The sequence below is a fragment of the Aspergillus brunneoviolaceus genome (assembly GCF_003184695.1).
Source record: "Aspergillus brunneoviolaceus CBS 621.78 unplaced genomic scaffold BO95scaffold_121, whole genome shotgun sequence".
In the NCBI taxonomy this organism is placed as follows: Eukaryota; Fungi; Ascomycota; class Eurotiomycetes; order Eurotiales; family Aspergillaceae; genus Aspergillus; species Aspergillus brunneoviolaceus.
The window spans coordinates 32,629-55,028 of NW_020290851.1; the positions used below are offsets into that span (position 1 = coordinate 32,629).

General features: G+C 52.9%; 8 protein-coding genes and 2 non-coding genes across 10 annotated transcripts; 5 read left to right on the forward strand and 5 right to left on the reverse strand.

The window, feature by feature from the left end:
- Window positions 1-491: 491 nt before the first annotated feature.
- Window positions 492-2,371, reverse strand: BO95DRAFT_489568 (type III PLP-dependent enzyme; the record flags this gene model as incomplete). Its single annotated transcript, XM_025590576.1, has 4 exons — window positions 492-785; window positions 868-1,446; window positions 1,682-2,095; window positions 2,182-2,371. The coding sequence occupies 4 exons, from the start codon at window positions 2,369-2,371 to the stop codon at window positions 592-594; spliced, it is 1,377 nt and encodes a 458-aa protein (XP_025436346.1). The 3' UTR covers window positions 492-591.
- Window positions 2,372-3,843: 1,472 nt separating this feature from the next.
- On the forward strand, window positions 3,844-3,916 carry BO95DRAFT_t314. Its single transcript has one exon. It is a non-coding gene; the product is annotated as a tRNA-Lys (tRNA).
- Window positions 3,917-4,190: 274 nt separating this feature from the next.
- On the reverse strand, window positions 4,191-5,241 carry BO95DRAFT_489570 (phytanoyl-CoA dioxygenase family protein; the record flags this gene model as incomplete). Its single annotated transcript, XM_025590577.1, has 2 exons — window positions 5,056-5,241; window positions 4,191-4,964 (listed from the first exon to the last, which is right to left on the reverse strand). Exons 1-2 carry the CDS (start codon window positions 5,227-5,229, stop codon window positions 4,191-4,193), a joined length of 948 nt encoding a protein of 315 aa, XP_025436347.1. The 5' UTR covers window positions 5,230-5,241.
- Window positions 5,242-8,193: 2,952 nt separating this feature from the next.
- Window positions 8,194-10,184, forward strand: BO95DRAFT_426076 (uncharacterized protein; the record flags this gene model as incomplete). Its single annotated transcript, XM_025584738.1, has 7 exons — window positions 8,194-8,226; window positions 8,294-8,537; window positions 8,603-8,692; window positions 8,801-9,012; window positions 9,073-9,547; window positions 9,606-9,814; window positions 9,951-10,184. The coding sequence occupies exons 1-7, from the start codon at window positions 8,218-8,220 to the stop codon at window positions 10,182-10,184; spliced, it is 1,473 nt and encodes a 490-aa protein (XP_025436348.1). The 5' UTR covers window positions 8,194-8,217.
- Window positions 10,185-10,539: 355 nt separating this feature from the next.
- Window positions 10,540-12,008, forward strand: BO95DRAFT_426078 (heme-dependent oxidative N-demethylase family protein). Its single transcript, XM_025584739.1, has 4 exons — window positions 10,540-10,825; window positions 10,886-11,487; window positions 11,566-11,664; window positions 11,745-12,008. The coding sequence occupies exons 1-4, from the start codon at window positions 10,579-10,581 to the stop codon at window positions 11,994-11,996; spliced, it is 1,200 nt and encodes a 399-aa protein (XP_025436349.1). The 5' UTR covers window positions 10,540-10,578; the 3' UTR covers window positions 11,997-12,008.
- Window positions 12,009-13,108: 1,100 nt separating this feature from the next.
- Window positions 13,109-13,716, reverse strand: BO95DRAFT_448436 (uncharacterized protein). The gene has a single exon (XM_025587844.1). The coding sequence runs from the start codon at window positions 13,658-13,660 to the stop codon at window positions 13,223-13,225; it is 438 nt and encodes a 145-aa protein (XP_025436350.1). The 5' UTR covers window positions 13,661-13,716; the 3' UTR covers window positions 13,109-13,222.
- Window positions 13,717-14,776: 1,060 nt separating this feature from the next.
- Window positions 14,777-15,547, reverse strand: BO95DRAFT_469388 (uncharacterized protein; the record flags this gene model as incomplete). Its single annotated transcript, XM_025589440.1, has 1 exon — window positions 14,777-15,547. The coding sequence occupies one exon, from the start codon at window positions 15,545-15,547 to the stop codon at window positions 14,777-14,779; it is 771 nt and encodes a 256-aa protein (XP_025436351.1).
- Window positions 15,548-16,572: 1,025 nt separating this feature from the next.
- On the forward strand, window positions 16,573-16,643 carry BO95DRAFT_t315. Its single transcript has one exon. It is a non-coding gene; the product is annotated as a tRNA-Gly (tRNA).
- Window positions 16,644-16,734: 91 nt separating this feature from the next.
- On the reverse strand, window positions 16,735-19,257 carry BO95DRAFT_519222 (Zn(II)2Cys6 transcription factor; the record flags this gene model as incomplete). Its single annotated transcript, XM_025592021.1, has 6 exons — window positions 16,735-17,049; window positions 17,108-18,398; window positions 18,454-18,485; window positions 18,540-18,738; window positions 18,809-19,145; window positions 19,196-19,257. The coding sequence occupies 6 exons, from the start codon at window positions 19,255-19,257 to the stop codon at window positions 16,850-16,852; spliced, it is 2,121 nt and encodes a 706-aa protein (XP_025436352.1). The 3' UTR covers window positions 16,735-16,849.
- Window positions 19,258-19,971: 714 nt separating this feature from the next.
- On the forward strand, window positions 19,972-21,168 carry BO95DRAFT_426085 (NAD(P)-binding protein; the record flags this gene model as incomplete). The annotated part of the gene is made up of 4 exons (XM_025584740.1): window positions 19,972-20,355; window positions 20,441-20,737; window positions 20,815-20,883; window positions 20,941-21,168. 4 exons carry the CDS (start codon window positions 19,972-19,974, stop codon window positions 21,166-21,168), a joined length of 978 nt encoding a protein of 325 aa, XP_025436353.1.
- Between the last annotated feature and the right edge of the window lie 1,232 nt (window positions 21,169-22,400).

Sequence of the window (22,400 nt, forward strand, 5' to 3'; positions counted from 1 at the left end):
TTGTGTGCTTTATGACCGGAAAACCGCAAGTGATTCGCAAAGCGCTTAAAACCTGGGTATATGTAGTATATTCACATTCACAGCCTATCACTGAATCAGCAGCCACTTTCCTCATGCCAAAAAAATCTTCTCTTTACATTTAGTGGTGATAGAAAGTTTGACATGCCGATTCTGTGTATTCAGAGCTGCTTTACATGCTGAGTGCCATTGATTGATTGATTGATTGAAGCCTTATCCCCGAATACCGTCCTCTACACGAGGCTCTTCCCGGGTCGCCGACGGCCAACCGGCGTGACTGCGCGCTATATACATGGTTCCTTCGCCCTTGGTTCCACCAGCTGAGTGCCATTATGTCTACTTTAAGTATCCTGTCTACAATTAACATGCAGAACGCATGTAAGATGCATAAGACAGAATTCCAGTCACATTACATAGGCTTCCTCAAGATACAATGATATCAGGCCCGCCACTTTTGCTCCCCCATCTACGAGGCTGCTTCTCTATGTGCAAAATCAACCCGAACCAACGGACACGATCCCTCTATGATCAATCCTCGGTGTGAACAATCCACCATGACCCAGCACCACCTCCTCAGGCCTTCTGCTTCCACAATCCCCGAATAGTCCCAGGCAAGAACCACTCCAGATACTTCCAAACCTTTCCTGGGGCATCAGCAGCAGCCGTCATTCCCAGTCCTCCCACAGAAGCGAGATAGTCGCTCGCGTATATTACCTCGTAGTCATTAGAGAAGCCGTTGAACTGTGTCGCGCTCACCACACTGTACGCTACATCCCGCAAACAAACTGCGTCAGCAGGGCCCCAGAAAACATCAACCAGGAAGAATAGAGAAAGAAAGAGGGAGCTCACCACCCATCTCCCGAAAAACCAGCCAATCCCCGACCTTGACCTCCCCCTCCATCACCACCTCCTTCGCCACACAGTCGATCCCATCGCACGTGGGCCCCCAGATCGAATACGGATGCGGCCCCATCGCGCGCTGCTCCAGTTTCCCATTCTCCTCGCCTCTCAGGGGAGTCGGGTCAGGTACGAAGACTTCATTCTCCAACAAGACCAACATAAAGCTGCCGTACACCCCGTCATTCAAATACAGCATGTCGGGGGTGAGGGACAGGTACGGCTGAGACTCGTCGAGCAACGGCTGCAGCTGCCGCCGCCGCGAGATCACCTTGCAGGCCATTGTGTAGAGGGTGCGGGCGAAGTAGCGACCCGGCTCGGCGATGACGCGCACGGCGGACGAGTCGGGGAAGGCTCCGTCGATCGCACGCGCGAGGGGGCCGGCCATCTCTTCGAAGTTGGTGTCTTGGAAGCCGCCGCCTACATCGAGGATGTCCATGGGTGGCAGGCCGAGGTGGGTTGCGAGATCGAACACGTGTCGGGCTTGGTGGACGGCTGTTGTGAATGCTGCCGGGTTACGGGCGCCGGAGCCTGTGGGTGTAAAGGGGGCTTGTTACTCAAGTTGACGCGGGGTATAACACAGGGTAGGTGAATGGATGGTGCGCGTATCTGCGCGCTTGTATATGTCTGCGCGTCTGTGTGTTCTGTGTACTGCGCACTTATATGCGCTTATTTGTTTGCCGGTGCACGCATGTGGGGGAGTTTTGAAAATCGCCCGGTATAGGCATATAGAAAAGATCTAAGAAAGAAAGAAGATATAACATACCAACATGAAAGCTCACCCCCCTCACACAAAGACCCAACTCCTTTGCCCGTCGCAGCAGCGGCTCGGCCGATGCCAGCGGCGCGCCGAACTTGTTGCCCAGCTGTGCGGCAGCGGTGTCGTCCTGTGCATAGATCCGGAGAAGCAGGTGCATATTTGGAGCGTGAGTCTTCATCTTATCGAGCTCATCGATATTGTCGAATGTGGTGAGGGAGATGCCCCGGGCAGCGGCCACGCGAATGGCGGAGATGGACTTGCATGGATGTGCGAAGATGATGCGGGAGGGGTCAACACCCAGGGACAGGACCAGCTCGATCTCCGTCTGAGAGGCGCAGTCAAATCCCAGGCCCAGATCGGCGAGAAACCGCAGGAATCGCACGTCCGGGTTGCATTTCACGGCTAGCGGGTCAATAACCCCTGGTCAGCCTATTCTGTTGCTGCGGTGGGAGGACTGTGTGGGTGCGTGATGGGGGTAATTTTATGAAGCAGGGGACGACACTGACCGTAGAAAGGCGCTATATTGGGTAGAGCGCGTCGCCAACGGTTGTAAAGCTTCAAGGCTGGCCCTGTGTCGGCGATGAAGAAAGGGCGATCACTCTGTGTGCTGTAGGGGTCTTTGTTGGTTTCTGTGATACGGTTGGCGATGAGGTGGTCGATGAGTTTCCCCGCGGAGGGGAGCTCGAGGAGGACCATTGTGGATGAAGTTAAGGGTGTGTGATGTGTATGTGTGATGGTTGATAGGGAAGTCACAGAGAGGGATCTGAAGCTCTATTTTATAACGGCTTGGGCAGGTGAAATGCCAACAGTGACTGTTCGTCTTTTTGCCCGGGCTCACTCGACTTCATGTTCGGTGGTTGCCTACACGTAGAGCCTGACCAGGCACCACGTTTGTTCCATCGTCGCCCAAGGTAACAGCTTGCATATGGTTCATGTGTGGACTAGTCTGAGTGGTCACGGTGTTATGGGAGATGTCTCATTAATACTGTTGGACGTAGGGCTGTCTTGAGTTCAGCTCTCGGACACGATGTTTGCTTGGCATTTAGCCATCTCGAGCACTACCTATCTTTTTGTTTCAATGTTCCTGGGGATGTGTTTCAGTCTGATGTTATGCTGGCACAAGACTTTTGTTGTCGGTGTTTGAGATGCCCAGCTCTTGATATCCGGCCAGGAAGGATGCGCTTCCAAGACAAAACACTGTAGTCACGTATCTGGACCTGCAGTGGTAAACCAGTACTGGAGCCAGATAGCTTGCTCAGATATTACAAGATCTACGATTTCTCAGCCGACGTCAGTTCGCTACGACAGGGTTCTGCATGCTGGCGGCATTTGCGGAAGTTGCGACACCAGCTCTGGGCGGCCACGTCCTTGACACACTTAACGCACGATGCGAGGAAGTACTATAATCAAGGAGGAGACACAGATCTGGCACATAATCTGGCAGTGTCAAGATGTGGGCAGGTTAGTCTTTCGCGTTGTTCGCGATATGGGCACTTTTTATGTATCAGTATGGCTCATCCTGCATGCATGATCTGTTCTGCAACGCCACATTTTCCTACCGTAAGCGGAGATATCTATGAATGAAGTATCTGCCACGAGTGGACTGGTCACGTTGTCGCCATCGACGCGCATTATGGGCTGCTGGTCATAGATTAACGTAGCGTTGAGCAGCATCGGGGCTGACGTCGGGTAGAAGCTGCATCTCGGGTTGTCAAGTGATGGTGCCCATTACTCGGGCCGCTGTCCTTGGAAATTTTGCATTGGCACTTTGGCAACTCTGGTTCTTTTATGTTGCGTGGTGGGGTTTTGGGACAGTATTCGTAGGCGTGGTCATTTTTATTGCTGCCCGTGGGATGTTGGTAGTGAACGAGTGACCCCAGGCTAATTCCGCCGCAGTTTAAAATATGTGTTTGACTAGGTAGAGGCAATATTTTCACCAAGCAGTGCCTACCGCGTGCACAGTTAGTCACGCAGTCAGATAAAAGCCCGAGAGTTTTCACAAGATCACAAGCCGCCTGCTTAAAATCATGGCCCCGACTTGGTGGCAAGCAATTATTTTCTACCTGCTACTTACAGGGCATTGAGGCAGGCAACAAGCAAGAATAATGCCTCTGTAGGGTTGAGTTAAGATTGTACAACATTCTTATGGTACATGCTTCAACAAGCAAGCCCGGCTAGCTCAATCGGCAGAGCGTGAGACTCTTAATCTCAAGGTTGCGGGTTCAACCCCCGCGTTGGGCTTTACTTTTTCTTTTTGTTTTTGTTTCTCTACTCATTATATTATCACATGAATCTTCTTAGAGCTGTCCTAGACGCTTAACTGTTTATCCCGTTCAGATTTACCGTATAGAACAGTCTTCCGCCTGACCCATGGTAGCTGAATCCCAACTCTACCCTCTGTTGGTCGCATTATTACTTCATTTACTTCGTTCGACTGCATCCCTTGCATCACAACCCAAACCCTCAAAACAATCATAGAACATCAAATTTCCAATCCAACCATGCCGCAGTCCAATTAAACGCTAATCACATTCTCCTTCCCCACCCTTTGCTCCTGCGACGGGTCAAAATCCCCGAATGCCTCCACCGCCTCCCCGCGCAGATACTGCACCGGTGTCTGGAACCCCACGAACCCAATATTCGGACTTGACAGCCCATACCCCATGACCCGCTGCGCTGCCGGCGACCACGACAGCACCTCCTCCGGCGCATTCGCCAGGTAGACGTTCTCCTCCTGGCGCAGGAACCCGCGCGAGAAGAACATCCCATGCACGATGCGGCGCTCCGCGGTGGTGACATTCGCGCCGCCCGCATGGTACAGCCCGCCCAGCATGACCCAGCAGTCGGTCACGTCCAGCTCGGCGGCGACCGCCTCGTCGAGCCGGGGCGCCCGATCCGACCCCCACCGATGACTGCCGGGGATGGCGAGGGTGGCGCCGTTTTCCACCGTGGTCCGGACCCCCGGCACCATGAACGCCATCATCACGTCGGAGCCCACCCGGTACCCGTCCGCGGATTGATCCGCGTGGTCGACGTGGTAGTTCTTGTCGTCGCGGTGTAGGCGCTGGGCCTGGGCGCCGGGCCCAATGTCGAAGGTCATCGCGATGGAGCAGATGGCTTCGCTGGTGTAGGTGTGTTTCGTCTCGCCGTAGAAGTTGGAGGTGGTCTTGTCGATGAAGGTGGCGGTTAGGGCGCGGACGAGGGGGTCGACCAGGAAGGTCTCGCGCACGGTCGGGCTGCGGCCGGCTAGGTTGGTGCATCGTCGGGTTTCAGGGGGGAAGAGGTCGCCCTGGAGGTTCTTGTTAGATTATTTCTGGGATATAACGATGAAGTACCGGAGAAGGGGAGAGGTGTTGATCAAGGAGGTGTGAGGTATGTACCTTCCATGGTTTATCGGCCTCCAGATATGGCTGCACTTCCGCGTTCGCTCTTTGAACGGTCGCTGCATCGGTGAAGTTCTTGATCACACAACAGCCATCTTGGATGATTGCTTGTATGATAGTATTCACGTCTGAGCGGTCGATTCGTTGCACTTGAGGGATCTTGACAGCCATGATGGCTTGGCGATGAGAGTAGTAGTTGTTGTTGTGCCAGAGAGCAAGGCCTTCTCAGGGCCTTCTCAGGGCATATAAACTCATTCCCCCTCCGCACTTGGCTTCCCATCTTGGATACGTTAAGTTGCGGTTGAATGTTTATGGCATGTGGAGCCGTGGCTGACTATCTTCCCCGCATCTGAAGTTGGAATCTGTGGCCGCGATAAGAGGTTATCACGGCCATCACCCCGCCTCCGACCAATCGTCACGGGGAGGATTATCAGCGCTTTTGGGTGCTTGCCCTTCCTCTTCTCGACTTCATCCTCCAAATGGCTACGATACAGGGCTCCTGTCACAACTGTCGCGCTCGAAAGGTGCGATGCGACCGAAATACACCCCGGTGTTCCTCGTGCCAGTTGCGGGGTGTTTATTGCCAGATACCGGCGTCTCCACCGCGGATACTCTGGCTGCGGCCGCGCAATGCTCATGGCAAGGGTGAAGTGGAGGAGTTGCATGCAAGGCGGCAGCTTCTAGTCACAGGTAAGCTGGCCTGTTGCATACTCAACCGAATTGTTACGGTGTGACAGAGTCTGAGTTGCGTAGAATACCAACTCGGTAGCAATGCTACCGAACTGGTGTCCATCTTGGGAGGCGTCTCGATAGCTGCGGCCCTCAATGAGCTAGATCAAAAGGCTATTGGCCTACAAACCGAGGAGACCACGTCCATTGGACCTTTTCATGCATTTCGGTTCATGAACGACATCTCCTCGGCTCAACCTGATGCAGACTCAGACACCACCGCATTTGCAGACCTGGACCCGGCAACGTCCGATGCAATATATGGACTACCAGATGATCCAGTCTTGTTCTCCAAAATAACAGGACGGATGAATACACTCAATCATACATATTCAGCTTCGAAACCACCCAACTTCGCAATTCCCCTTGAACACACCACTCGCGCGAAGCACACCACAAAACCTGGTCGACTTCACAGCCCCTACTGCTAAGCTCCTCTTGGATCACTACCGCCGCACCATTATCAATTACCTGGCCCCGGCACGTGTCAAATCCAAGTCCCCCTGGGAGAAAGTCTACATCCCCAGCGTGCTCGGCGCTATCGGTGAGATCCTTCTCAAGGGAGACAGCAGCAACGCGCGAGTGTCCCTTCTCTTCTCGGTGCTTGCAGTTAGTGCATTCAGTCTACACGAGGACACCCTGTTAGAAGATGAATGGGGTTGTTGTGCAAGTTCCCGCCTCCTCGGAAACATGTATCGTGCGAGAGCTACTATACGCTTAAAAAAGTCCCTACGGGACCTGTCGGCCGGCGGGACAAAGAAAGACAAGTACAAGGATATTCTCATGGCACTGCTGAGTATGGTGACCATTTGTGTCTGTCCTGAAAAGTGGGTGAATGGTTTGCAACTGTAATTCTAACCTTTGTCCAGATAGTCAGCGGGGACATGAACAACGCAGCACACTACCTGCGAGACAGCGAGGAGATCATCCACCGGTACGGAACACGCAAAGTCGCCCGATCGGTGAAAGTGCGCATGCTACACAGTATCTATCTCTACACACGTGTGTTGACGGAGCGTTCGTGCTTTAAGAACCTGGACTCCGATGCCGTCGCGACGGGCGATGGGGCTGAGAAGCCCTTCGACCCCCTTGCGCACTCAATGCAGATTTCCACGATGGACTACATGGTTGGGCCTGTCTACGTACCTGTTGCAGACAATTGGGTCCGGGACTTGGAGGATTCTGATCCGAATTTCCGGTCCCCTTTTGAGGACATCTACTCTCTACCGCAGTCGCTGTTTGAGCTTATCGCCGCGACAACGCGATTAGCATCCAGCTTGGGAAGATCAACTATGCGCGACGTTTCAGAGCCAGTACACCACAGTACGATTTTAGCGAGTATCAAAAACCTGGAGACTCAAATATGCAGTTGGGAGTACGGCACGGAAAGACATCAACAGTGCTTCACCCAGGCCCCCGAGGGAGCGCTCTCCGTACCACCTCGTCCAGGCGGTCCACAAAGCCCTGATCATCCACTTCCACCGGGCCATCCGGAACGTCAACGCGGTCATCCTTCAGCCATATGTCCACGACGTGATGCGGCATCTGATTGCATACGACGACTGCAGGCACAGGCTCAATGACCAATCAGCAGATACTTGCTGACCCGCATTCATAGCTGGCTGTGAAGCACTGGATCCTCAACTCCAGGGAGTGTTTGCCCGGTGGCTGCAAATCGCCGCCCAGACGACGGGGATCCGGATGTATACTGTAGCGCTGGAGGCCACGCGGCAGGTCTGGGAAGCGCGGAGGCGTCCTGGTAAGCAGGATGCGGCTTGGTCCCAGGTGCTATCCAATTCCAGTGATCTAAGGGTGTTGGTGCTAAGCTGAGAGAGAGAGGAAGCTTCTTGTATGACGAAAGCATCCCGATAAGCCGTCTGTTCTTTTCGTTCTCATTGGTCCTTTACGATTGACTTGGCGCAGTCGAAGATCGGTACCTATGGAGAACACAGGTTAATTTACACTCTACAGTGAAATGAATGGCCCACAAGACCGAGACACTTATCATATCTCCGCATTTCCCCTCACGATAAGCAACCCCCCCTCCCTTTGATTCTTATCAAGTGCGGGGAGATCTGCAATTGGTAAGTGACATCGGAATCTAGACGCTGATAGCCTTCTGTCGCGATACGAGATCCTTGCTTCGTCTCGATTGGCCTGATTCTGTTCACTCCCTGGATTCGGGTGAATGGTATATGAAGGGGTTGCTTCCGATATTCCGGGCTTCGGCCTCGGATGGCTGTCAGCCACACAAACAACAAGATAGGAGAATATGGAGCACGAAGAAAACCATCTTGGGGGTGACAATGTTGCTTCCAGCAAGCTGGAGGAAAAACAATTCGACTTGGAACCTACTCTCTCTGTCGCCGAGGGCCAGGCGATGCCGACGAGACCACTCATGGCAATCTACATCGCACGTTGAGTCCGCGGATGATCCATGTACGCATAGTTTCGCCATCCAGGGCTACCCCAGCAAGCCACATAACTCACAATATGACCTGCATAGGTGATCTCCCTCGGATCCAGCATCGGAAGCGGGCTTTTCATCGCGACGGGCAAAGCCCTAGCGGATGGTGGCCCCGGCAACATGTTCCTGGGTTATCTCGTGGTTTGTCTCGGGGTCTGGGCGAACCTTCAGACCTTGACGGAGATGACGATCGCGTTTCCGACTTCGGGGAGTTACATCGACTATGCGGATCGGTGGTTGGATCCGGCGTTGGCGTTCGGGGCTGGGTTCGCCGAGTGGCTTGGTGAGCTGCTGTCTTCGCTGTGGGTACGAGGTGTGGAGATGAGCTGATTGTGCCGGTCTGCATAGGGTGGACCTCGGTGTTTGCGTCCGAGGGGACGTTCCTGGTTATCCTGGTGAACTTCTGGGCTGGGGGCGTGGTGCCAGAGGCTGCTTTGCGTGAGTCTGTCCTACTCCTTGCCCTCTTCTCGTTGTGGCTCTTGGTCTTCTTTGTTTGGATGATTTGCTTTTCTTTGAGGAGCTTGTGGCTGATGGCTCTATATACAGTCACCATCTTCTTGGTAGTCTGTTCTGTGGTGTTCCTCATGCCAAACAGCTTCTTCGGATGGCTCGAATACATTGGGTCACTGGTCAAGGCTTTCTTGTTCGTCTTCATCACGATCATTTCACTGGCCATTATCGGCGGCGCGGGTCCGACAGGATACGTGCGAGACGGCAGCACCTGGATCGATCTGCCCGCCTTCAAGAACAGCTTCGGAGTAATTAATCCTTGAGAATGGCTTTACTTTGCTTTTTGATTCCTAATATAACCCCTATAGGGCTTTTCTAACGCCGCATTGCTCGCCATCTGGGCCGTCGGCGACCAAGTCTTCATCGGGGTCATGGCCGGCGAGGCCGAATCCCCGCGGTACTCCATGGCGCACGCATCCAACCTCATCCCCTGGCGCGTCGCCGTGTTCTATCTGGTGTCCGTCGTACTGGTCTCCCTGATCGTGCCGTCCACCGACTCCCGCCTGCTGGGTGGCTCGAGCGTGGCCTCGTCGCCGTTCGTCATCGCCGTTCAGGACGCCGGCATCCCCGGTGTCCCAGATCTAATCAGCGCGTGCATGATCATCGGCATTCTGGCGATTGCGCTGGAGTGTATCTTCCTGCCGTCGCGGATCCTCCGCACCATGTCTCTCCAGGGACTGTTGCCCGCGTTCGTGGCACAGGTGGATAAGAAGGGTCGGCCGAGGTGGGCGCTGGCCATCACCGCGGTCGCGGGCGTGGCTCTGACGTATATGAGTTTGAGCGGTATGCCGTCCACATTGTCTTCCTGTGCATTCTCATTGCATGCTAACCATGTGCATAGCCGGCGGCACGGAGGTTCTTAACTGGCTGATCGCCATCACCAGCGCCTCCTTCTTCTCCAACTGGGCAATCATCGCGGTCACCTCGTTTCGTTTCCGGGCTGCGATGCGAGCGCAGCAGAGTCCATTGTTCGAGACTCCATATGCGTGGCAGTCGCTATTGTGGCCTCTCGCCCCCGTGACCAGTCTTGCGGTCTCAAGCGTGTTGCTGGTCTGTCTTCTTTACACGAGCATCAAGCCGGTGGTGAGTTTTCGTCCCCGTCGTCTTTTCATTATCCCTTGCGAAGCTTCGTCAAGGTTACGCAGAGATTATCGCTAACTCGGGCCTTAAATTTACGATATAACAGAGCGGAGGCGGCTTTACAGCGTACAGTTTCTTCTCAGCTACGATCGGATTGATCCTCATCGTGGTATTTACCATCGCCTACAAGATCCTTCGACGCACACCCTGGAGGGACCCCGCGACGGCGGATCTGGTCACCGGTCTTCGGGAACTGAGTACAGGGGAGTTGCGGATGTTGGATGCTTACTATAGACGACCGCTGTGGCGGAGGTTGGGGACTTATCTGCGAGTCTGGTGAGGAGGCAGGACACCACAGGGGTTGAGGAGTGGTTTCATATGGGCGATGTTATGGTCTGCAGCTACCTCGGCGACATGAGCCAATCATCTTCCCGCACCGACGCCGAGCATGAATGTACTCATGCACATGGGCCCAACCATCACTGCTCTTTGAGTGCCGATGGCAGTGGATCATTATCCTCCATTTGGAGTAAGAATGCGTTATCATGCAGGCTTGATATTAGGGTGTGATGTAGCCTTATGAGGGGGAGTTTCCCCGCATCTTCATATCACTTATCATCAGAGTCCAATGTAAATACCAGCCTCTTCCCGGAGAACCGTCCCAGTAGTGTTGAAACAGCTCACATCAGTTGCTTGTCCATCTGAGTTTAGTGAACACGACTTATTCGATAAACATGGCAACCGCCGACCCCGTCTCAATAGCTTTCATCCACTTCATCACCGAGCACTGGCCATACCTCGGCGCAGGCCTGCTCGTACTCTGCGTACTACTTGTTCAAAGAAGAAGCCCAGCTCCAACCCACGAAGACCCCAAGAAGAATCTCCCAACACCTCAAATCGACCCCCTCGTCGACTTCGACTGGACTAAAACTGAGCCCCTCGTCCTCCGGCCCTTCAAACCCCGCTACCACATCACAATGGGTAGACCCCCCCCCCCCCCCCACTGCCCTCCAACCTAAGCAACCATTAACCAAAAACCAGGAATCGAAACGACCACCCTCTCCGAAATCGTCCAAATCGACAAACACTACCTCTCGCGCATCCAGCTCCGCACCGCCCTCATCCAGCACAAGAAACCCGCCGTGCTGGGCACGACCCCGCGCGCCGTCCCCGCCGTCCGCGAGCTCTACACCTTTTTGGTCAACGACTACCTCCCGCAGCGGTACGGGGCAATCTTCCACCGCCTCCCACCGTCCCCCAACCACCCAGAATCAATCACCAACGTCATCACCGGAGAAACCATCCCCTGCACACCCCCCACAGACCCCGAAGAAGCCCTCGCTATCATCGGCCGCCAAGTCGAGGAGGACTTTTTGCTCCTTCTCCCTCCTCCTCCTCCTTCGCCCACCATCTCCACAACCGGACCAAAAACGGAACCCAGGGCGGAGGACTTTGAGAATAAGCAAATGTCGCTCGAGGCATTCATCGGCTGCTTCCCGAACGGCTTCAGCTGGGCGGACAAATTCACCAAATCGCTGGCGGCCATCCATGTCCCCGTGCCGGATTACACGGCCAAGTTGAGGGGGAGTATGGATCGTTATCTGGGGCGGTTGGCGGTGGGGACTGTTGTTAAGCGGGCGAATGTATGTCTTTCCCTGCCTTTACTCTTGATTTTCTTTTTGGTTCGGGAGGATGGGGTTTGCTAATTTGGGAGTCGAAAGTGGACCGTGTCCGTGGACGGGGAGCTGCATGCGGCCGACAGTATGCATTTGTACGAAGGGGAGACGGTGGAGGAGGTGGAGGTGTTGGACGTTGAGAAGGTTTGTCTTGTTGCTCTTTTGCTCCCGGTGGAGGAGGTGAGGATTGGAAAGCAAAAGTCGATGGCTGATGCAGGTTCTAGGCCCGATTGCGGTGCGAGAGACAGGTGCTCTTCCGGCTGCCCCGCTCCAACGCGGTGGTGTTTGTGGTCCGCACGTATATGTACCCTTTGCAGGAGATCAAGGAGGAAGGTAGTGGGCCGAGGATGGTGGAGGCTATCGCTGGGCTGAAGGCGGGCAGCTCCCCGGGGTTCCATTTCTACAAGCGCGCGGCCGTCTGGCAGAGGGCTGTGAGTGAGTTTTTGGTCGGGAAGGGCGGGGGTTGTGCAGAGTAGGAGATTTACCGGGTTCCTGAGGTGCATTGGTCTATTGAGGTGTCCATCAACTTCGTTCTTCATGCAAACATACCAAGGTTCTACTGGAAACAGAGATCCGTAACCCCCCCGGAGAGATCTAAGACATAGTCACGAGACCCCATCTACCCTAATATCAAGACAACAACATCGCCCCATCACCGCATTACCTTGCGATAAAGCCGGCGGATTCACCGGCGGATGGCTGGGTGTTGGGGCTCTGGGGGTGAGAGGCGCTAATTGAAGGGGATGAGCGCTGAGATTTTGGAGGTCGGAAGAAAGGGTTATATGAGTATGGGCGGTGGTTATACGTTGCTGTCGAATGTGCGTACTGACAATATGTTTTGTGAAGTCATGAGTGCTAGCCTGGGTGTGTCTGAAGTCTGATGGATTCACTTTGCATATGACCGCATTGGCCAGTTCGTCAGTGGTAGGGACTTGGCACTAGATAGTGCTCATTGTCAGCCACTGCTTGTAGAGAGTTTATGCAACCCTGCGCCATAAGCATACAAGACTATTGTTTACACTCAGTCTCAGACAAATAATCTGTTATTTCGCTCCAACCATCGTTTCTCCCACGTTTAGGTCCGTCAAGTAATCCTATCGTTCTGCATTGGGCTCCATTAAAGTTTCTAAGCCAGGACCGTAGCTCTTTCTCCGTCTGATCCATCACTCTCGGTCCTCGCCGCTGCAGGTCCTCGCCGCTGCAGGGCCGTACAAGACCTGCGCCTTCAGATCTCCTGAATTCGGGTCCAGGGTAGAGGCACGCCTGAGAGACGTTGACTAGATGTACAGTTGAAAAGTGCTTCTCTAAAGAATTAAAATGGGATTTTGGAACAAAGCATATCTTTTTCACAAAACCGGGCCTGCGTCTGAAATGACCCGTAGATCCCGTTTTCCCCAATGGATATCAACATTATGACTATGTACAGTACACGATAAAAATATTATAGAAATAAAAGATCCAAGATCCCGTTCGGCTTCCCTCAAAGCAGCAAAGCTGGTAGTGTTGTCGTGGCTCGAGTTACACCCCACATCTGGTCCCGTCCTTGATGAGAATTTCCTGACTTTCCCGCAGACGCTTCAGTTGCCGTTGTACAGAGCCCTAGCTGAATCCACTTATCAGCTCTCGCTCACACCCAAACAGAAAAAAAAAAAAACAGACCTTAGCATTCCACCAAAACAATACCCCAGGTTGGACACCTCACTCAAAGCAACAACCCCGCAACAACAGGCGCCACGCCCAAAAACACAGTGCGCGGCCCCAACAACCGCCCGGCCCCGTTATGCTCCACGGGGAAGGCGTCCGGGTCGTCGGTGTTGCAGTGGCCCTCGGTCTCGGTGGAGCTCAGCGTGCAGTTGGCGGTGCGGCCGTCGGCGCTCTCGAAGGTCAGCACGGCGCTGTACCAGTCCACGGTGACCGAGGCGTCGCCGCAGATGGACTTGGTCTGGACGCCCGTGTTGCGGCCGCACGACTTCTTGAACGGCTTCGACGAGCCCTTGCAGCCAAACAGCTCGTCCTCGAGGATCACCGAGCAGTGCGACACGTACGAGTTGGCCGGCGGGTTGGTCGTCCGGATCTTGATCTCCGCGGCGCTGAGGGTCTGCGCGAGGGCGAGGAGGGCGCCGATCTTGAGGAGGTGCATGGTTTGGATGTGGGCTTGAGGAGTCTGGAGTGGGAAGCGCCGGATGAGAAGCTACAGGAAGGGTCGGGTGTAGGGAGTCAAGCTGAAGACTGCGGTTTATATGCTTCCTGGGCTACTACGGGCAATTCTCGGCTATCCCGGCACGTCGAGTCGGGTGCTCGGGACCCTGAAGGGTTTTTTTGTGTGATGGGCGACCAGTCATGCTGAGGCTTATCGGGCGTTGAGGAGCTCCACTGTACTTTCTTTTTGAATACTGTATGGAAAGAGAGCCTTGCGGTCTTTTTGAGCAATCGTACTGTACAAGATCCGCTGCGAGCAGTTAAGACTTCCAGAGCATCCGTGCCGGCGATCCGCATCGGGCTTGGCAGGGTACGGCTTGGCGTACAGGGTCTTTTCCACGACACAACAAAGTAATAGCTATTGCTGAAAGCACGGCGCAATGATGATACACATAACAAATCGATTGATGTTTGACTTGAATATTTAATAGCTGTCTCGATTTGATTGTATATGCATACAGAAGAGAAACCCTTTCAAATGCGGGTTTCTCTCCCTCAGACCACAAACTCGTCTAGCCTCTAGGCTCCGGGACATCCGGGCAGGATCCACTCCATCCGACTGGTGTCGAATGAAGACGTTGTTCCTGATCCAGGATGGGAGGACAATTCACAAAAAAGGCAAATCGAAAATCAGTAGGCCGTGGGTCACATGGTTCCTTATAGTCTAGATAAGCATAGGTAGTAGAATTAAATCCCGCAAAAGGACGAGCCATTGGCAAATTGGCAGTTATCATTGGTGCTAGAAGCTACTCAGGCAAGGTCACGAGCATTGAAGCTGTGCCTGAGGACTGTTCTGGATTCGATACGCTACTCAGGTACCAGCCTCGTCATGAAAAGAAACTTATAGCTACTCTGCAGGTGCAATCCACTACTAGGTAGAGCTCTACAGTAAGTATCAAGCAGTCAAGCCACGACCACACGATAGGTGAATGCAAACGAGTCCACCCAATCAAGGTCATCGACCAAGCTACCACCTACCGTATCATCCTCATCTACTCCCCTAGTCTTTTACCTGATCTTCAAAATCAACCCTAATAACAACTAGGTACGGTACCATCTACGCCATCGTCAACCCACAATTCTCACAACACCCATTCTCATCCTCACTCTCCGAATCCTCATCGAAGAAACTCCCCTCGGATTCATTCACCACCCCCAACGTCCGCCGCAGCGACCGCAGCCACTCCTCCACCCGCCCCCGATCCTGCACAAGACACAGCACCTTACACAGCCCCCGCCGACACCCATCCTCGCCCTGCAGATTCTGGAACCACACGTGGCCCCCCACCGCAACCCCGAGCACAAACTCCGGCAGCAGCGCGGAGTCCGCCGCCACCAGCTGCTGCTGCAGGAGGGCCAGCTTGCGCTGTCGGATCTCGCGGAGCTGGAGCTCCGGACTGGCCTGTGCGGTGGTCGCATCGTGGCAGATGATCTGGATGACGATGCTGTCCTGCCCGTTTTGCGGGACAGGGCTCACGAGATCGATGATCTCGTAGAGGAGGGGGTTCTGTGTGGCCGACTCGATGAATCGGCGGGTGAGGAGTCGGTAGTTCTGGGCCTGGCTGTCGCTGTCGCTGCTGCTGCTGCTGCTGCTGCTGCTGCAGGGAAAGACAAGCGCGCGGCCGAGGATCTGCGCCCATAGTTTGGCGGTCTCGCGGGCGCTCGGTTGGGTGTTGGACTGGCTGGCTTCGAGGTAGGTTCGGATGTGCGGATCGGCCCAATAAGACCAGGGGCGCTGGGTGTGGGCTGTGGTTTTGTCCTGGGGGGGCAGGGTTAGTTCGATTGTTTGGGTGGTGTAGCTTTGGGGCTTTTGGGATGGGGTGGCCATTTTGATGCGGGGGGGTTCTTGTTGGGTGAGGGAGGTTAAGGTAGATGGGTGGTTCGAGGATGAGGTCTGTTGGTTAGAGGCTTGGGAATGCTGGGGTGCATGATGGAACAGCACTGTAGATGGGCGTATTTATACCCTACATGGTGGAGAGATTATGATCGAAGAGAAAGAAGTGTGTAGAAAGAGACTTGGTGTAGCCTTTCTGCCTACTGTGAAAGAGGGTTGAGAGGGATGATGTGGTCATTATGGCTATACAAATGTGAAGGGCAGCAGAGTGGGGATCGTCCTGCAATCCTGTTCATACTAGATTCTGCATTGTGATTATTGCTTTCTTTCTGTAGCGGAGGAGAATAAGTATGCAAGAAGCTTAATTGTTGAGTAGCATGCTTGTGATGTATGCCTTTGTCAATTTCCTTTGTTTGGATTGTCTTGGTATAGCTCTTTGTTCTTAGATCTTGCTGCACCCGACTTGGCTTCGTCCCCTTCTTAGATGGGTTGCAGCAGGCTGACCAATCATTGGCACTTCTTGTCAATCTTCTCAGGCTGGTGCAGGGGTATGCATATGCTTATCTAGATGGGGCATGAACAAGCAATTACTTACGTATGTTAGCGGCTCGGCTGAGCGAGCCAAGGTTGCACAATAAAAGTAAGTCTAAGAGATTCGCAGAGGAGCTGGTTTATCTAATACAGTGGATCGTTGTTTCTATACTCCAGATCTTGCCCCGCCCCAAGTAACCTGAAGTAATTTATAGCATGTACTGCGCGGGCCGAGCTAGTACATACAACACAGCTAAAGATTACCTCCAATCAGGATTCAAGCTCATAGTAGTTTTCTTGTATGAAAGATTTGCTTAGTAGTGACCTGTGCTTGCTTATATCACGTATAAGAAAGAGTTATATGTGAGGACCGACAATGTAAACCTGGGAGAGTAGGTAGAGGGTGACGGGGCTGTTACTATTCGATGTTGAATACACGTTTATTTTAGGGCTATTATGCAAAGTAGTCGGTGGAATGACATCAACTAGCATCATTGGTCTAGTGGTAGAATTCATCGTTGCCATCGATGAGGCCCGTGTTCGATTCACGGATGATGCACTCACTTTTTGCCCTTTCTTTTTTCCTTCCCCTTCCCATCCACCTGATCTTTTCTGTTCTATTTTGTCACCTTCCTTGCTCCGTTTATTTTGCTTTATATTGTTAATCTTGATGTTGTTTCTCTTGGTGTATATCATTGACCGGAACGTCAGTTCCTTTGCTACAGAATTCAGACATTGCCAACTATAAGACATATTCTGGTACTATCAATTATTATTCCCAAACACCCAATGTGTATCTCCCGAAAAATCCCACATATTGACCAGGTCGCTCGGCAGTTGAGTGAAATCGAACTCCTCAAGCGAAGGGACGATACTGGAGGGCATACCCAGCGCCGACATATCGCGGAACTGGTCTACCGGACATCCCGGTATCTCATTATCCTGGTCTGGCTCTTTCACCGTATCTGCAAGATTGTCAGTTTGACCAGAAACCATGACAGACCCTGTCGCAGTACAACCTACCTGAGCCCCCAGATCTCACAGCACAACCAACCCCGCCGTCCCCCCCTGCCACAGCATCCTCGGCCGAGCCATCCACCTTCCGCACCATGACGCTAATCGCCAGCCAAGCCTGCCTCGCCTCCGCCGACTCCCCCTGATACCGAGTCAGGATCCTCTGCGAAGTGCGTAACGCGAGCAGCAGCGCCTCAGTCCCCGGATTGTAAACGTGTGTGTCCCCGCCACCATCGCGCCTCCGCAAATGCAGCTCGAAACACACCACCATGGCAGCGAAGATGAAATCATGGGTCGTCAACGAGGTCACGAACCAGCGACACCGACTCAGCACCCCGCCCGGCTGGACCTGCGCGTCGATCGTCGCCTGATGCCGCAGCAACCGCATCGCGGCGTCCAGACACACCGCTCTCGACGCGGCGCCTCGTGGATCCGAGCGACCTTCACCAAGTCCTCGCCGGTGGAGGATACACCGCGACTTTTGGTACAGGATCTCGAGATTATAGCGCAGCATCACGAGATGCGGCAGCTCCGTGACCGAGGCGCCGACCTCGCGGAACTTCAGGACTGCCGGCGTGCCCGCGTAGGCGGCGTTGAGCTGCTGGTCGAGCTGAACGACCTGCGTGGGCGCCGTCGGGCCCGTCGAGGCAACGTGATCCGCGATGCGGCCGAACACCTCCGCCAGCCGGCTCTTGGCGATGAGATACAGGACCGGCGTGAACTCGGTCTCCGCACGGGGCGGCGGGAGACTGGTGGACGCTGGACCGAAGTCCTCGTCCAGCAGGTTGTGCGGCGGCCGGGTGTCGGCCACCCCGCTGGCGATCATGCGCGGCAGGCCGATCTGGAACGAGAACAGCGCGTCGAGCTGCGCCATCAGCGACCACAGGCGCCGGCGCATCTCGGCCTCGAAGCAGGAGAGTTCTGGGGAGTACCCCGCCCCGTCGCGGTGGAGCCCGGCCCGCATCGCGAGGCGGATGGTCATCCCCATCAGGAGCCAGACTTCGTGTTGGGCGTCTTTGCTGCGGAAGTACTCGGTTTGGGTGTATAGGGAGAGCGCTTCGAGGGTGTATTTGGTCGGGGTGGTGTATTTGGCCGCCAGCAAGCAGTAGGCTGCTTGCAGGCGGAAGGTCTCGCATTGGGTCTCGGGGGTGGTGATGTTGTTGTTGTTGTTGTCAATGGGGTCCGGGGTGATGGGGCCTTCGGTGCGCTGGTGCAGGTGGATGGCGAGGTTCATTATGCTAAAGAGGATGCTGAGCCATGTGGGGCTGATGGATTGGGGGTCAGTCCAGAAGTGGTCGTACTGGGCTTTTGTCAGTAGGTGCGGTAAGCACGGGTTATGGTGGTGGGTAAGAGACCTCTTGCTGGAAGGTAGGGGCGTGGATGATTACTGGTGGGGTGAGATTAGTTGACTTGTTATTATGATGAGGATAAGTCAACTCACAAACACCAGGTTCCATCGAACTGAAGAATCGCGACACTAACCGGTCAACAATGGGTCGTGCTGGAATATGAGCCAGGATCTCCTCCATTCCACCCGGTGGTGACAGTCCCAGTAGCAACGCGGACTCTTGCTGGCCGGACTCTGCAGCAGGCGTAGTGAAGGGTGACTCAGAGTCAACACACTCTTTGATCTCAGCGATCTGTTTACTGAATGTAAGTAAACAAGTTGATTATGTCAATAGTCCAGGAGCATTTGTAACAGCAACATACACTATCCTGAAGTGCGGCCCAGTGCGCACCTGAAACATAGCTCATACCCGTCGGATCCACGCGCATACTTCCCAATGAGTTGGTGATTGCATCTTGCCCATCTGCATCGTCAAACTGCCTCTCCTGCGCCGTGTGCAGGGGGCTGCCCGAATGGCCTGAGCCCCCACCCTTCTGCAGGACCGTTACGAGCTCCTCGAGTTGCCGAATGCGTTGACTCAAGTGCCGCGCTGACGAGGGAGGATTGCGACGCGAAGCAGCCGAAGCTGACCCCGTGTAGACGCAGTCCAGACCACGCTTGACACAGCTGCTACACGGTTGAAGGCGATCACATCGCAGTCTTGCGTAGGTCAGTACCCAGGGTGGCTGCGGGGGGACATGGGCGTTTACTTTTTCTGACGACAAAAGGTACAGGATAGGGCTGTTCTTACTGGAGGCTGCAGCGATGCCATGATTCTGTAGTTCGGTTCCTAACCAGTAGAGACCAGAGCCCAGTCACACTGTGGCTTGTTTGGCGTGAACGATTACCGTGCGGGTGCGGGGTTATCAGCCGTCGCTTATGTCAGCCCCACATCATCCCTGTTCCACCTGAGGCTTATTTGGATGCCGCTCTCGATGTCGGTCTCGAATGCCATATTATCTGGACTGTAATCGATTCTAATGCGGGAATTAAGGCAAGCCGGCTGAGATCAGGAAGTAAGCCCCACTGTGTAAATTTGCTTCAAGAGGAAAAGCCAGCTCTTGCGGACCTTGAATCATTGCCTCACCCGGAAGATAATCATCAGCCAGGTTGGTATGACATCTTTTCCCAAAAGATCCCAAGTCTCTAGAGTGAGCCAAGTGTAGATCCGCCGATCCAAAATACCCGGCTTGCAAGTACGTATAGGGTGTGGCTCCTGAAGCCTCCCACAAGACGTGTGCCCCTCGGGGCCACCAGCATCTCCGGACTTCCCATCCAAGCCTAGCGCCGGCCCGGAGATGCTAGCGCCGGAAGCAGACCCGCCCCATCGCATCGGGCCCGGGCCCTTGCCCCGGGATCGACCCTCAAGAAACCATAGTATAAATGCTTAGCCCAACCAAGTACTGAGCGTATCCCATCGCCTCCCACTCCGAAATCCACAACACTCATTACAATCACAACACTCTCCTAAAGAGCACAGCCGGAAATGACAACCCTCCGACAGATCTTCCCCCCACCCCCCACCTTCACCGACCGCACCATCCCCGACCTCACCGGCAAAACCGTCCTTATCACCGGCGCCACCTCGGGCGTGGGCTACCACGCCGCCAGCCTCCTGTACGCCAAGCACGCAACCGTGTACATCGCCGCGCGCTCCGCCGCGAAAGCCCGGGCCGCCATCGCCGCCATCCAGGCCTTGCCGGAGTGCACGCACAGCCGGGGCCGAATAGCGTTTCTCGCGTTAGATCTCGCCGAGTTGGGCGATATCAAGCGCAGCGTTGAGGAGTTTCTGGGGAAGGAGGATCGGCTGGATGTTCTGGTTCATAATGCCGGGGTGATGACGCCGCCGGCGGGGAGTAAGACTGATCTCGTATGTTGGTTGGCTCTTATCCGGTTTTTCTTTCCTGGAAGGCGGAAGATGATGTGCTGATGTGATGTGATGGGGGTTGTTGCAGGGCCATGACCTCGAGATGAGCACGAATTGTCTCGGTCCCTTTCTGTTCAATCAGCTCCTTCTTCCGGTGTTGCAGCGCACAGCTGCTTCTGCGGAGCCGGGGAGTGTTCGTGTGGTCTGGGTGGCTTCGTTGCTCTCTGCGTTCGTTGCGCACGGGGGGATTGTCTTCGACGAGGAAACTGGCGCCCCTCAGGTGCTTAAGAATGCGATGGAGAATTATATGCAGAGTAAAGTCGGGAATGTGTTTTTAGCGAGTGAGATGGCGAGGCGGTTCGGTGGGGACGGGGTGATGAGCTTGGTTTGTTCCCTTCCTTTCCTTTTCATTTTCTACCCCGATTGGGGACGCAGAGAAGCTTGTACTGATGAGCACTCTAGAGTGTGAATCCCGGACTCATGAAGACGGAGCTCCAGCGGCATAATTCGCCGGCGCAGGGGAAGATTATGGTACGTCCTTTATTTCGTTTTAAAGTGCTAAGGTGGAATGCGTGCTAATAGTAGCAGGGGGTTCTCTTCAAAGGCCCGCGGTACGGAGCGTACAGTGAGCTGTTTGCGGCGCTGTCGCCGGAGGTTACCCCCGAAAGAAACGGGGCATTCGTCATTCCTTGGGGTAGGTTTGGGACGGTGCCGTGTCATATTGAGAAGGGTTTGGCCAGTGAGCGGGATGGGGGCACGGGGGCGGCGGAGAGGTTCTGGGGGTGGTGTGAGCGGGAGACGGCTGCTTTTCGCTGAGGAGCTTGTAGCTGTCTACCTGTATTAGTTCAAATAACGTAATCGGTAAGCGAGTGGGCACGGCAAGCGAGTGGGCACCCGCGCGTGTCGTCTTTATATTCTTAAAATTGAAGTAATTCAACTACTAATAATTCCACCAAATATGCCTTAATTATTAAATTTTTTGGTAGAACAAGAGGGCCGTATCTGCCTTGCTATTAAGGCTGTTTAAGATAGCAAAATTCCGCTTGTTAAGAAAGCTATAAGTATTTTTAATATTCTATATTCAACTCTGCAACGACGCTTTAAAAGAGTCAAAGTACAGCTAAATATATATACTAACTTTATAAAATTAACTCTTTTTGAAGAAGAGGCTTTAAAAAATTAGATTCTTTTACTTATAAAGCGTAGGCTTTATTCTCGGCCGGTATATATATAGAATATAGTAATAATTCTTTTCTAAAAATAAAATTTGAATTCTACAGTCTCTGTAGATAAAAAATAGATATATAATTTTATTAAATATACTCCGGCTTTAAAGACTTAGTTTTTTTTTAGATATTATATTTAACGTACAAAATGCGAAAATCCGAAACTTTAAACTAAATAATTTAACTATATTAAAGCTGTAAAAAAGAAGTATAGTATTCTTAATTAAAATATCTGAAATTTTAATAAGACCAGTTTTATTATAGAAATAGTAGCTACAGTCTATATAGTTATATAGTCTGACTATATAAACAAGCTATTTTTTATATAGTTAGAAAATCGAGAATAGATAATTTTAATTAAGTATATTAACGCTGCCGGTATGGTATTATTACTATACTTGATTTTTAAGAAAAAAGTTTATATAGAGATATAGTACTAAAGTCTTTTTTTTAATTAGTATATTAATCTATTACTAAATAGTTAGACTTTTAATAATATTGGTTTATATTGGCTTCGTAAATATTTTATTTCTTGTACTAAGAACCGGCGGATAGAATAATATAGTCTCTTAATTTTTAGTAAATATAACTTCTATTTAACAGCGGAATTTAATAATATATATAGTTTAAATAATATGATTTCTATCTGTATACTTTTATATTTTTTATATTTTTATTAACTACTTAACGTTGCTTGCTTTATACTATTAAAAAGAATATATAAAAATTTAGTAGAACAGCTAATCCGCCAGAGCATCTACTATATTAATAAGATTAATTTCTTAAATATATACCCAGAAGCACGTTCTCTTACTTTTAAAG